General features: G+C 47.6%; 1 protein-coding gene across 1 annotated transcript; it reads right to left on the bottom strand.

The window, feature by feature from the left end:
- Window positions 1–1913: 1913 nt before the first annotated feature.
- Window positions 1914–10318, bottom strand: LOC114682318 (pregnancy-specific glycoprotein 22-like). The gene is made up of 5 exons (XM_028856156.1): window positions 10255–10318; window positions 8825–9184; window positions 5437–5796; window positions 3586–3930; window positions 1914–2188 (listed from the first exon to the last, which is right to left on the bottom strand). Exons 1-5 carry the CDS (start codon window positions 10316–10318, stop codon window positions 1914–1916), a joined length of 1404 nt encoding a protein of 467 aa, XP_028711989.1.
- Window positions 10319–10923: the final 605 nt, after the last annotated feature.

Raw genomic sequence — 10923 nt, 5'->3', positions numbered from 1 at the left:
GGATGGCCAGGAACCAGAGACAGGATAGCCCAGAAATTCAGGAACAAACCAAACATGACTGGAAAAACATTTCAATGAAATGATTACTAACGATATTCTCTTATACTAGTAGATCAGTGCCCAGCCTAATAGTCATCAGAGAGGCATCATCCCACAACTGATGGGAATGAAATTATTACTAATGATATTCTCTTATACTAGTAGATCAGTGCCCAGCCTAATAGTCATTAGAGAGGCATCATCCTACAGAATATAGTAACTGATACAGAGACACACAGCCAAACACTTGGCAGTGCCAGGGGAACCCCACAGAATATGGGAAGGAAGGATGGTGGAAACCAGAGGGGACATGGACACCATGAAAACATGGAACACAGAATCAATTTGGCAGGGCTTAGAGGACCTCAGAGACTGAAGAGATAATCATGGACCCTGTATGAGTTTAAGCTAGGGCCTCTGCATATAAGTTATGGTAATATAGATGGGTATTTTCCTGGAACTCCTAACAGTGGAAGTGGGGACATCTCTGACTCTTTTGCCTGCCCTTTGGACCCTTTTCTTCCTACTGAGTTTCCTCTCCCAGCTCTGATGTGAGGGATTGTGGCAAGTCTAATATAAATTGCCATGTCATGTCCTGTAGATATATCAGGGAGGCCTGATCATTTTTGAAGGGAAGCAGAAAAGGAGTGGATCTGGGGTAGAAGAGAAGTGGAGTTTAGGGAGGAGTGGGGGAGGGGAAACTGTGGTCAGGATGTAATATATAAGAGGATAATAAAAAAAGGAAAGAAATACATATTAACAGGAAAACACTCGTGTGCAAGGTCCCACTGTGAATGCCACTCTCGGGATGAAAACAGTATGATCGGCCCTTACGTGAAGGACCTTACATCTGTGCATTAAACAAACTGTGGATCAAAGCTGTTTAGAAACCAGCTATGTCCACAGTGAAACACGAGCAGACTCTTCTCCTATTACTCTTCCTCACTTCACATGGGTGAGGGTGTGCAGGCAGCATTGGGCCTAGGTGAATTAGTTAAACAAGGAATGTATTTGAGCATATGAGAGGATGTTTTTCTCTAAGCAAACAATGCATCATTTTCACAGCAGTCTCAGAACATCCAAAAGTTTGAGGGCTCCTGAAATTTAGTTCCCATGAATTCTGAAATAACACTATATATTTGAACCACAACCTCATCTCTTAAGGCCTTTGAATTTTTTGTAGCTGTAGCCAACCGTCTTATTAAATAAGAAACACAGAACCAATGCAAAGAAGAAAGCCAAGAGATCAGAGCTAAGAGCCTTACTGCCTGCTGCAGCTAGCCTCTTCAACCAAGAGACCTCTCCGAAAGAGAGCTACTTCCTGTCTGTTCGTCTTTATATAGACTTTCTGTTCTGCCTTCTCATTGGTTGTAAACCCAAACACATGACTGCCTTGTCACTGCCTGTATGTACAGCCCTCCAGGTCTTCTATGGTATTGAGATTAAAGGTGTGTGTCTCCAATGTTGGCTGTATCCTTGAACACACAGAGATCTACCTAGCTCTGCCTACCAAGTGCTGGGATTAAAGGTGTGTGCCACCACCGCCATGCTCTTGCTATGGCTCTAATAGCTCTGACCCCCGGGCAACTTTATTTATTAACATACAATTAAAATCACATTTCAGTACAAATAAAATACCACCATAATTTTTGTTTATAATATTGATGTCTTTAGTTTCCTTGTAAGACAACCTCACTTTAAATCCTGGCCTTCCATTGTACATACTTGTATCCCGGGATTATAGCCATGAGTCACCATTCAGGCTGTGCCTGAGTAGCACTGATCATTTTCACCACATAATTTTCTCCATTTTGTACACCATTGATAAAAATATGACACCACTCTGCTGTAGGATGAGAGGAGAGGTCACTCACTCATCGTGGCCAGGAGACTGGGAGACTGGTCTTCAAACCCAATCGGTTGGAGACCTCACACTGATACTCTCCAGCATCCTCGACCCTCACAGGATCTATTCTGAGTCCACAATTAGTTGGTGACAGAGTCATCCTCTCTGTGAGCTGCAGATTCTGGTTATTGAAGATCCAGCGGATAGAGATATCAGTGTCGGGTGAGATGCACGTGAAGATGACAGATCTATGTCCTGCAAATGTGGTGTCAGTGATTTGCACAAAGGGTTGCGTCATATTCTCTGAAGAAAGAGAGGAGGGTACCAAATGACAGGAGTCCAGACAGCTCAACCAGGCCCTCCTTAGTTCAGACTTTATAAACCTTCCAGGGGGAGAATTGGGAGCTGTGACTATAGACAGACCTTGTGCTTTGGATCTCCCACCCAGGGACTGTGTGACCCTGATTCTGGCACTGTTCCCTGTGTCTCAGTTTCCCTGTAATAGGACACACAGTGCATGATCCTTGCCAAGTCCTTAAGATAATCTTTGTTATCAGCAATGGTCTGAACTTGGGATGGGGAGCTGCTCACATCAGCAGCATCTGTTACTATTCACCTGCAGAAGAGAATTCCCTAGGCTGGATCCCTGAAGTGAAGGAGGAATCTGGTGTATCTGCCTCCTCTGTTTCTTCCCTGGGTGCCTTGACCTTCCTGTAAAGTCTCAAGTCCATCAGAACAATAGGCTAATGGCCCAGACACCTGTCCACTGAGCTTCAGGAGAAGGAGATGCTCAGGTGACCTACCTAACTGCAGCTGTTAAGTCAGTACACAGCTGGTTCTACACTCTATGGGATAGTCAGTCCCATGACTTGGACAGTCAGCAAAGCCTTGTTCCCTGTCGCTCTGAGAGGAAACCTAAACAAACCTTTACAAAAAGCTCCCCAGACTTTTTGTAAAGGCCCTCTGCATAAGCAAGACAGTTGTGCAGCTTGATCTGCCTAAGGGGTCCCCTGGCATTAGGATCAAGATACATCCCTGGTGCACAAGCTGGCTTTTTGGAGCACACTCCCTATGGGGGGACACCTGGCACAGCCTTAAGGCAGGGGGAGGGGCTTGGACCTTCCTCAACTGAATGTACCAGGCTCTGCTGACTCCCCACGGGAGGCCTTACTTTCTTGTAGGAGGGAATGGAGGATGGGTTGAGTGGATGGCTGGAGGGGCAGGAGGAGAAAATAGGGGGATCTGTGATTGGTATGTAAAATGAATAAAAAATGTAATTTTTAAAAAAGCTCCTCAGTCTCACTTTGAGTCCAGACAGGGTCAAAGTTTTGGAGTCTGTGCTCACTGGTGGTCTCTGTGAGGACTCCATGGTTTAATCAGCCAGGGAATGCCTAACTCCCTCAGAGTCCTTCTGGGGATATGTGTATGGTGACATATTCAAGTATCTGGGCTCCAGCTGACATCCTGGGGCTGAGTTTACCCAGCACAGATCCTCCTCTCTGCAGGTAAAGAAAAACAGGTGAGGGGTTCTGATCTATTAGTTTGTCTACCTTGTGTGTGTCCTGGAGTAGGTGTTGAAACCCTGGTAAAGAACACAATGTAGTAGGGGAGAGAATAGGCACAGCCCAGTCCTGACAGCTTTAGTGTATGAAGTAGGATAGGCCACACCCAGCAGCTTGGAGCCATAGAGAGCCACTTACTCTTTATGTAGAATTCCGCGTATGCTTTTTCAATTTTGGAATGCTTCCTTAAAACTTCCAGTGTGTACATTCCTGCATCTTTCTCAGTGACATCCCGGAGCATCAGGGTTCCATTATAGTACACCATCCCTTTTCCCCAGGAGAAGGAAGTCCTGGCCATGCTATGGTCTTCAACTTTAAGGAATGGGGTTCTATAATTTGCTTTGTACCAGGTAAAGGCTAGCATATCTTCTGGGAAATTATGGACTTGGAGAACTACACGTTCCCCTTTAGCAGGATACAGAGGCTCCGGGTGGATCGTGAGTTGGGAAGAAGTAAAAGGGTTACAGAACACAGAAAGGGAAGCTGAAAGGAAAAAGAGAAAAAAGTCATCACATGGGGATCATTGTGCTTGGTGAAAAGATGGTGACCTCCATCCTGAGCAGATGGATTTGTCACTCAGCCTAGAGTTGCAGGTGTGTGTGCATGCGTGCGTGCGTGCGTGTGCGTGTGCGTGTGCGTGTGCGTGTGCGTGTGCGTGTGCGTGTGCGTGTGCGTGTGTGTGTGTGTGTGTGTGTGTGTGTGTCTACCCCACTTACTGAAGAGCAGAAACCTGACCTCCTCCTTTCCAACAGTGCCCCTGAAGGTGCCATGTCCACTGCATGGAACTGTCCCCTTGGGTGTCTACATGGCTGCTCCCTCGCTGCCCTCAGTCAGACACTGCACACACTCATGCACACTGGGTTTTAAGATGATGCCTCCCCTAACTCAACAGGCCTGGAACTTTCACTGTCTAGGTTCTTTCCTCAGTTTCTTTGAGGTAACACTCAACCCCTGACCACACCTAATAGATGTACTTGCTAATCTGTCAAGTAGCCCTTAGGTCTGGGGCTGTGTGGGAGCTGGGAGCAGTCTCATTTTCAAGGCAGGCTCAGGTCTTCAAAAGGCTTGGGTTCTAGGCTGGCTGGCTTTATGTCAACTTGGCAGAAGCTACAGTCATTTTGCAAGACAAGGCCTCAGTTGAAAACGCCAGCACCAGACTGGCCAGTGGGCAAAGCTCTAGTAAATATTTTTAAATTTGTAATTGATGCAAAAGGATTCAGACCAATGCAGGCAGTTCAAGCCATAGGCCAGGAGTCCTGGGTGATGTAAGAGAGCTGGTTGAGGGGCTGGAGAGATGGCTCAGTGGTTAAGAGCACTGACTGCTCTTCCAGAGGTCCTGAGTTCAATTCCCAGCAACCACATGGTGCCTCACAACCGCCTGTAAGGAGATCTGGTGCCCTCTTCTGGCCTGCAAGGACACATGCAGGCAGAACACTGTATACATAATAAATAAATAAAATAAAATAAAATAAATAATCTTAAAAAAAAGAGAGAGCTGGTTGAGCAAGTATGAAGAGCAAGCCAATAGAAAGCACTCCTTCATTGGCTCTATGCCAGTTACTGGATTTCATTTATGACACTCTCAATTTGGAGCTAATAAATACGCCAGTTTGGCATGGATTTTCTAAAACCATTGTTCCCTATCAGCTTTGTAAGAGTAGAGCACTAGAAAATGCTCCCCTGGGTCACTTTAGTCCAGCCTTGGAAAGATGAAAGGATTCAGGGCTCTCTACTCTAGAGCCCCAAGAGCGTGGGCTGACTCTGACATCTTAGGCTGAGTTACTTTCCATCAAGGTCTTCCTTGATGCAGGTGGAGTCAGAAGATGGAGGATGATCTATGGTCATTTGTCTCTACCAGTGTGTCCTGTGCTAAGTGCTCAAACCTCCCCATGTGGACACTGGGCAGAGGGAAGGGAGGCTAGGGCAACCATGACAGTCCTATGTGTCTAAGTCCCACCCAGCACTGAACAGTCATGGAGAATCACTTACCGTATACCTGGAGTTGTACTTCTGCTTCTGCATTTCTCATGTCTGTTCTCAGAAATCGTACAGTGTACACTCCAGGGTCTTTGTGAGTGACACCATGAAGCAGCAGGGATCCATCACTGTACAGCATCTCTCTGCCAGTGTATGCAGACCCCCACAGAGTTGCTTTCCTGTCTACTAGGTATTTGACAAGCTCAAGCTTCCTGAACGAATTCACCCATTTGAACCAGACAAAGGCTATAATATTCAGTGGTGGATTGTGAACGAGGAGAAGAACACTTCCTCCTTCAGCGACGCTGGGTGGCACTGATTCAATACTGGGCTGGACAGAGGTGGCATGGTGCCCACAAGTCCAAAGGAAAACTAGAAGGAAAGAGAAAGATCCATATAAATAGAAACTTTTGACTGACATGGGCCCCTGTGTCCCGAGCACCTGTGTCCACTGCTCGTCCTCAGTGTGGGAGTGTCTCCCTGTCCCACCTGGTGAAGGTCATCATATGACCCCCATGTTCAGAGTGCCCACACTTGTCATTTCCACTCGGTTGTGCTCTCTCCTCAGTTGTCAACGTGGCCCTGTCTCACTGCCATCGACCCCTGCTCACATTTCCAGTGTTGGTGTTGGGGTGACGCCTGCCGGACCTCTTCCCCTGCACACCCCACATCTTCACTCTCTGACTTTGTTGTCAGTGTTTTTCTGTTCCTCTTGGGCTTCCAATCAACACCTGACTTCTCCTTCAAGTCCATGAAGACTGGGGCATCAAAAAGAAACTTAATTTGTCTTATTTTTTAAAAAAAAATACTGCCTAGAAAAAAACTTGGATATCTGTAGAGAATGAATGAATGAATGAATGTTCCAGAACCCTGTATGCCCATAGATTTATTGAATAATTCATAGGCTAGGGGATACGGTATTGAATCAATCCATTTCCTTTTTTTTTTTTTTACACTAGTTCACATATTACGTCTGCATGTGAGTTTGTATCAGGACCAGTCTCAGCATGGGTGGGTGGGTGCAGGACACAGCACTTGAGTGGAGGTCCGAGGACAACTTGGTTCACGGGCATCAGCTTGTCAGAAAAAGAAGCAAAGGCCTATATCCATTGGCCCATGTCACTGGTCCACACCAGTTTGATTTTTTTATTTATGACATCAAGCTGAGAATATTCTTCTTCAGAATATTGGGGCCATGCCTATTAATTTGGTGTAAGAACAATGTCTCTCCCACACTTGCCTTTTACTGTTCTCCCTTATTGTTTAATGTTAATGTTGCTGAGCCTCTGGACTGCCCTGTCTTCTCCCCTACAAACATTGAAACTCTTCTCACGTCCTTGTCCCTCTTAGGAGACTCCAGACAGTAGGTCAGTCCTCTCCTCTCACACACAGTCAACTCTTGGTCTCCTCGCCTGTGAACAGGAGCCCATGAAAGGAGATACATTCTTTGCAGAAGGAAATGGAGTCTGTGGTGTCTGTAGGCTGATCTGTCTTCCCTCTGTGGCACATCTGCTCCAGCACAGCTCCCAAGCTCTGCTGTCCTTCCCCCATCTGAGCTGAGCCTCTTCCCAGGAAGGAGCACCTCCCAGAGTGCCAGGGGCTGTGGGTGGGGCTGTGGGTGGGGCTGTGGGTGGGGCTATGGGCGGGCTGTGGGTGGGGCTGTGGGCGGGGCTGCGTTCCAAACACTGCTCTGCCCCCTCCACCCTCGGTGCTGCCTGGTGTCCTCTCCCCTTCTCTCCTTATGCTTCTGTCCCCAGAACACACACTGAGAGACAAGGGTAATGACCTTTCCTGTGACATGAGAGAATAACATCTGACCCTGGGGCTGCACCCTGCTGTGTCTTAGCCTTGGTCTCTAGTCACCAAAGGGAAAATCTGCACACCTGTGTGACACAGAAACCCAGCTGGGCACCCAGTCTGCCCTGTGTTCTCAATCCTCAGCAAACATGGAGTTTGCTCTTAGCAGAAAGTGACAGAAATATCTGTGAGGCATCAAAGGGACCAGATGAGTGATGTGTGGGGAAGAGAACAAATCTGTTCTCAATGGAGCCACCAGTCAACGTTCTGGCCTAGGTCAAAGGCCCAGGATGTGTCAGGATGTATGGGAGGAGGTGATCTGATTCCTGGACAAAGGCTGTGAGCTCCTTTGTCCCAGGCAAGATTTCAAGACCATGCTCCCACTTCCTGTTTGCTGAGCTGAGTAATGGGTCTGCCCATGTGCATCATGGTCTTTCTGAGATAACTTGGACCTTGGTCTAATTGGTTACCCTTGGATATTGTATATTTCCCAGAGGAAACACATAAAGGGGAAAATGGAACATGATCATGTGGCAGTGTAGCAGACACATTAAAAAGCCGTTAGGTCTGAGAATGCTGGGTCCATGAACTATGAACCAAAGACTGAGGGGCCCCCAACTGGATCAGGCCCTCTGAATAGATGAGACAGTCGATTGGCTTGATCTGTTCGGGAGGCATCTAGGCAGTGGTACCAGGTCCTGGGCTCATTGCATGAGTTAGCTGTTTGAAACCTGGGACTTATGCAGGGATGCTTGGCTCAATCTGGGAGGAGGGGACTGGACCTGCCTGGACTGAGTCTACCAGGTCGATTCCAGTCCTCAGGGGAGACCTTGATCTGGAGGAGGTGGGAATGGGGGGTGGGCTGGGGGAAAAGGGGGGGGGCAGGAAGGGAGAGAACAAGGGAATCTGTGGCTATTATGTAGAACTGAATAGTATTGTAAAATAAAAAAAAAAATGCTGGGTCCATAATTGTCAGGTCTGAAAAAAGGAGGATGGAATCAGGCTACTAGATAATGTCCTGATTAAGGCAAATTCTTTTCCACTAGTTTATTGTGTGTCCTGATGGCACCCCTGGTGATCACTAGAGCAACTGCAGTTCATGTCTGGGAAGCTGTCAGATCAGCACAGCCTGTAGCCATTTCCTTACCGGAGAAAATCCCCTGAGCTGGACCCCAGAGGACACTTGTCAGGAGCTCTCTCCCTGTCCTTGGTTGCCCTGACCTTCCTGTGAAGTCTCATAAGCCCATCAGAACATTTAGGTAATGGCCTGGGCACCTGTCTGGCTAAGCTCTCCCTCCATGTTCAGTCTCTGGAGAAGATGTCCAGGGGACCTAGACTAAGCATATCTCTCATGACAGTGCACTGGCTGGTTCCAAAGGTGCAGGACTTGGACTACTAAAAAGCATTGTTCCCTGCCATCAGGAGATCAAAATCCAACCTTTGTGAAATGCTTCTCAGACACACCATGTGTGTCCTGCACTGAATACTAAAACCCCAATGTGGGGATGCAGTGCAGAGGGGAGGAAAACCCAGGCCACTCTACTGTGTCTGTCCAGTGGATTGAAGCCCACCCAGAACCCAGAATTCACAAAGAATCACTCACTGTGCACGCGAAGATAAGCGGTTATTGTTGACACAATATCTCCAAGTCTGTCTAAGAGCTCTATGGTATAAAGTCCTGTATCCTTCCTGGTGACATTTCTGAGCAGCAGGGATCCATTGCGGTACACTGTCTCTCTGCCACTGTGTAGAGGCCCCGGCACACTTAAATCTTTGTTCAGTGCGTATGTTACAATTCCATGGTTCATACTTTTCACCCTTTTGGACCAGACTACAGCTGCAAGATTCTCTGGCAGATTGTGGACAAGGAAAAAGGCATTTTCTCCTTCGATGACTTCAGGTGGGACAGATTCAAGGGCAAATCGGGCAGTGGTAGAAAGGTACCAGCACGATAAAAGCGAGGCTGGAAGGGAACAGAGAGAAATCATCGATATTTAGCACATCTGATCATCACTCAGCTCAGATGTGGGGGTAGCCGTGTGTCCACCCTCCTTAGCAGACACGAGCAACATGACTTCCATTCCCTCGGAGCCTCCGACTGTGTCATTAACTCCCTCGGGAATCCTCTGCTCAGGTGTCTGGTTCCTCTCTCAGTGTTCCCTTACCACTCCTCACATTGAGTGCTTGGTGTGAGGAACAATGCCTCTCTGAACTCCTCTGGCGAGTCCTCACTTTCTGACTTTTTTCTGTTTCCTTTGTAATTCCAGTCAATTTATGACTTCATCTTTCAGATACACTGACATCAGGTCCACAAGAGCCAGGGCATTGTGAGGACCGAGATTAGTGTGACCATTTCAGAAAGTTAAGTTCTTGGAAAAGATTTAGGCACAAATGGATAAAGGAAAAAGAGAAGGAAGAAAGGGAAGGAGGGAGGGAGGAGGAAGTGTTCCCACAGGATTATCTACATAGTTCCCAGGTTTGGAGCTGATGACAATAATTATATTCAGGTGTGATTTAAATTATCTTAGATTTACTCATATATAGTGTGTGTGTGTGTGTGTGTGTGTTTCTGAAAGCAGATGTCTCCATGTGCCCATGTGTGAGTGTATGTCAGTACACCTGTGTGGAGGGCAGAGAAGAGCCTGCAGGTGTCTGTTCTCTCCATCTACCATGTGGGAGCTGAGGATTAAATCAGAATGTCATGTCTCCACACACTGAGCCATCCCACTGGCCCACCCATTGATGTCTATCTGGAGTCACCCTGTCCTGGTTGTGGACATCAGGCTTCAGAACATGGCAGCCAACGGGATTGACTGTGAATATATTGAGTTTTGGGGGCGTTTCTCTTCCCCTCATCACGTCCTATCCACTGAGAGCTTCACGCAGCTCAGCTTCTGTCCCTCAATGCACTTTCTGCCCCATGACTGCAAACAGAAACCTCAAATTCCCTCTTAGGCGCCTGTCCTCTTTAGGAGACTCCGGCTCTTCTCTGAGTTCACCTCCACCCCACAGTCAGAGAGTGAGTACACTTACCTGTGAGCAGGATCCCACGCCAGGGGGTGCAGCCCTTGCAGAGAAGCACAGAACACACCTCCATCTCTCTTCTCACTGTGCTGTCCTCCCTTTAAGGAGAAGAATTTCAGCTCCAGCAAGGCGCTCAGTCTCTGCTCTTCTACTTTCCTCTGAACTAAGTTTCCTCTCTGGCAGAAGCACTTCCCAAAACCCAATGGGCTGTTGGTGGTGGGATCTGTGTCCAAGGCACTGCTCAATTGCTTCCACTCTCAGTGCTGCCCAGAATCCCTCTCAACTTCGCTTTATGTTTCTCCTCAACAAACATATTGAGCAACAGTGCTGATAAGCATCCCCTTGCCCTCAGAGAACAATGGCTGACACCTGCTGAGTCTTGCCTTGAGTCTGTCAGCACTAGAGGGAACCTCCATCCTGCCTATGAGGTCTCATGACACAGAGACCCAGCTGAGCACCCTGTCTGCCCTGGGTTCTCCATGCTCTGAGTAAGTGATATTTATTAAATCCCAGGAGGAAGGTGACAGAGACGTCTCTGAAGGCTGGAAAGAGACCAACTGGATGATAACTAGGGATGAAGATCAATCTTTTCTCACTAATGTCACCAAAGTTCTGAACTAGGAGAGAGGCCCCGGAGTAGTTGTGTAAAGAGATTCATGTCCTCAGTGTTGTGGAAGA

Source organism: Peromyscus leucopus, chromosome 1, assembly GCF_004664715.2.
Source record: "Peromyscus leucopus breed LL Stock chromosome 1, UCI_PerLeu_2.1, whole genome shotgun sequence".
In the NCBI taxonomy this organism is placed as follows: Eukaryota; Metazoa; Chordata; class Mammalia; order Rodentia; family Cricetidae; genus Peromyscus; species Peromyscus leucopus.
Note: the sequence above shows the minus strand (reverse complement) of the source record. Positions and strands in the feature narration are given on the sequence as shown.

Excerpts from the sequence above, each read along its gene's own strand:
- LOC114682318 (XM_028856156.1), bottom strand. The coding sequence starts at position 10,318 with ATGGAGGTGTGTTCTGTGCTTCTCTGCAAGGGCTGCACCCCCTGGCGT. Across the intron at positions 9,185-10,254 it reads GCGTGGGATCCTGCTCACAG|CCTCGCTTTTATCGTGCTGG; the intron begins GTAAGTGTACTC and ends GTTCCCTTCCAG. Across the intron at positions 2,189-3,585 it reads CGCGGAATTCTACATAAAGA|AGAATATGACGCAACCCTTT; the intron begins GTAAGTGGCTCT and ends CTCTTTCTTCAG.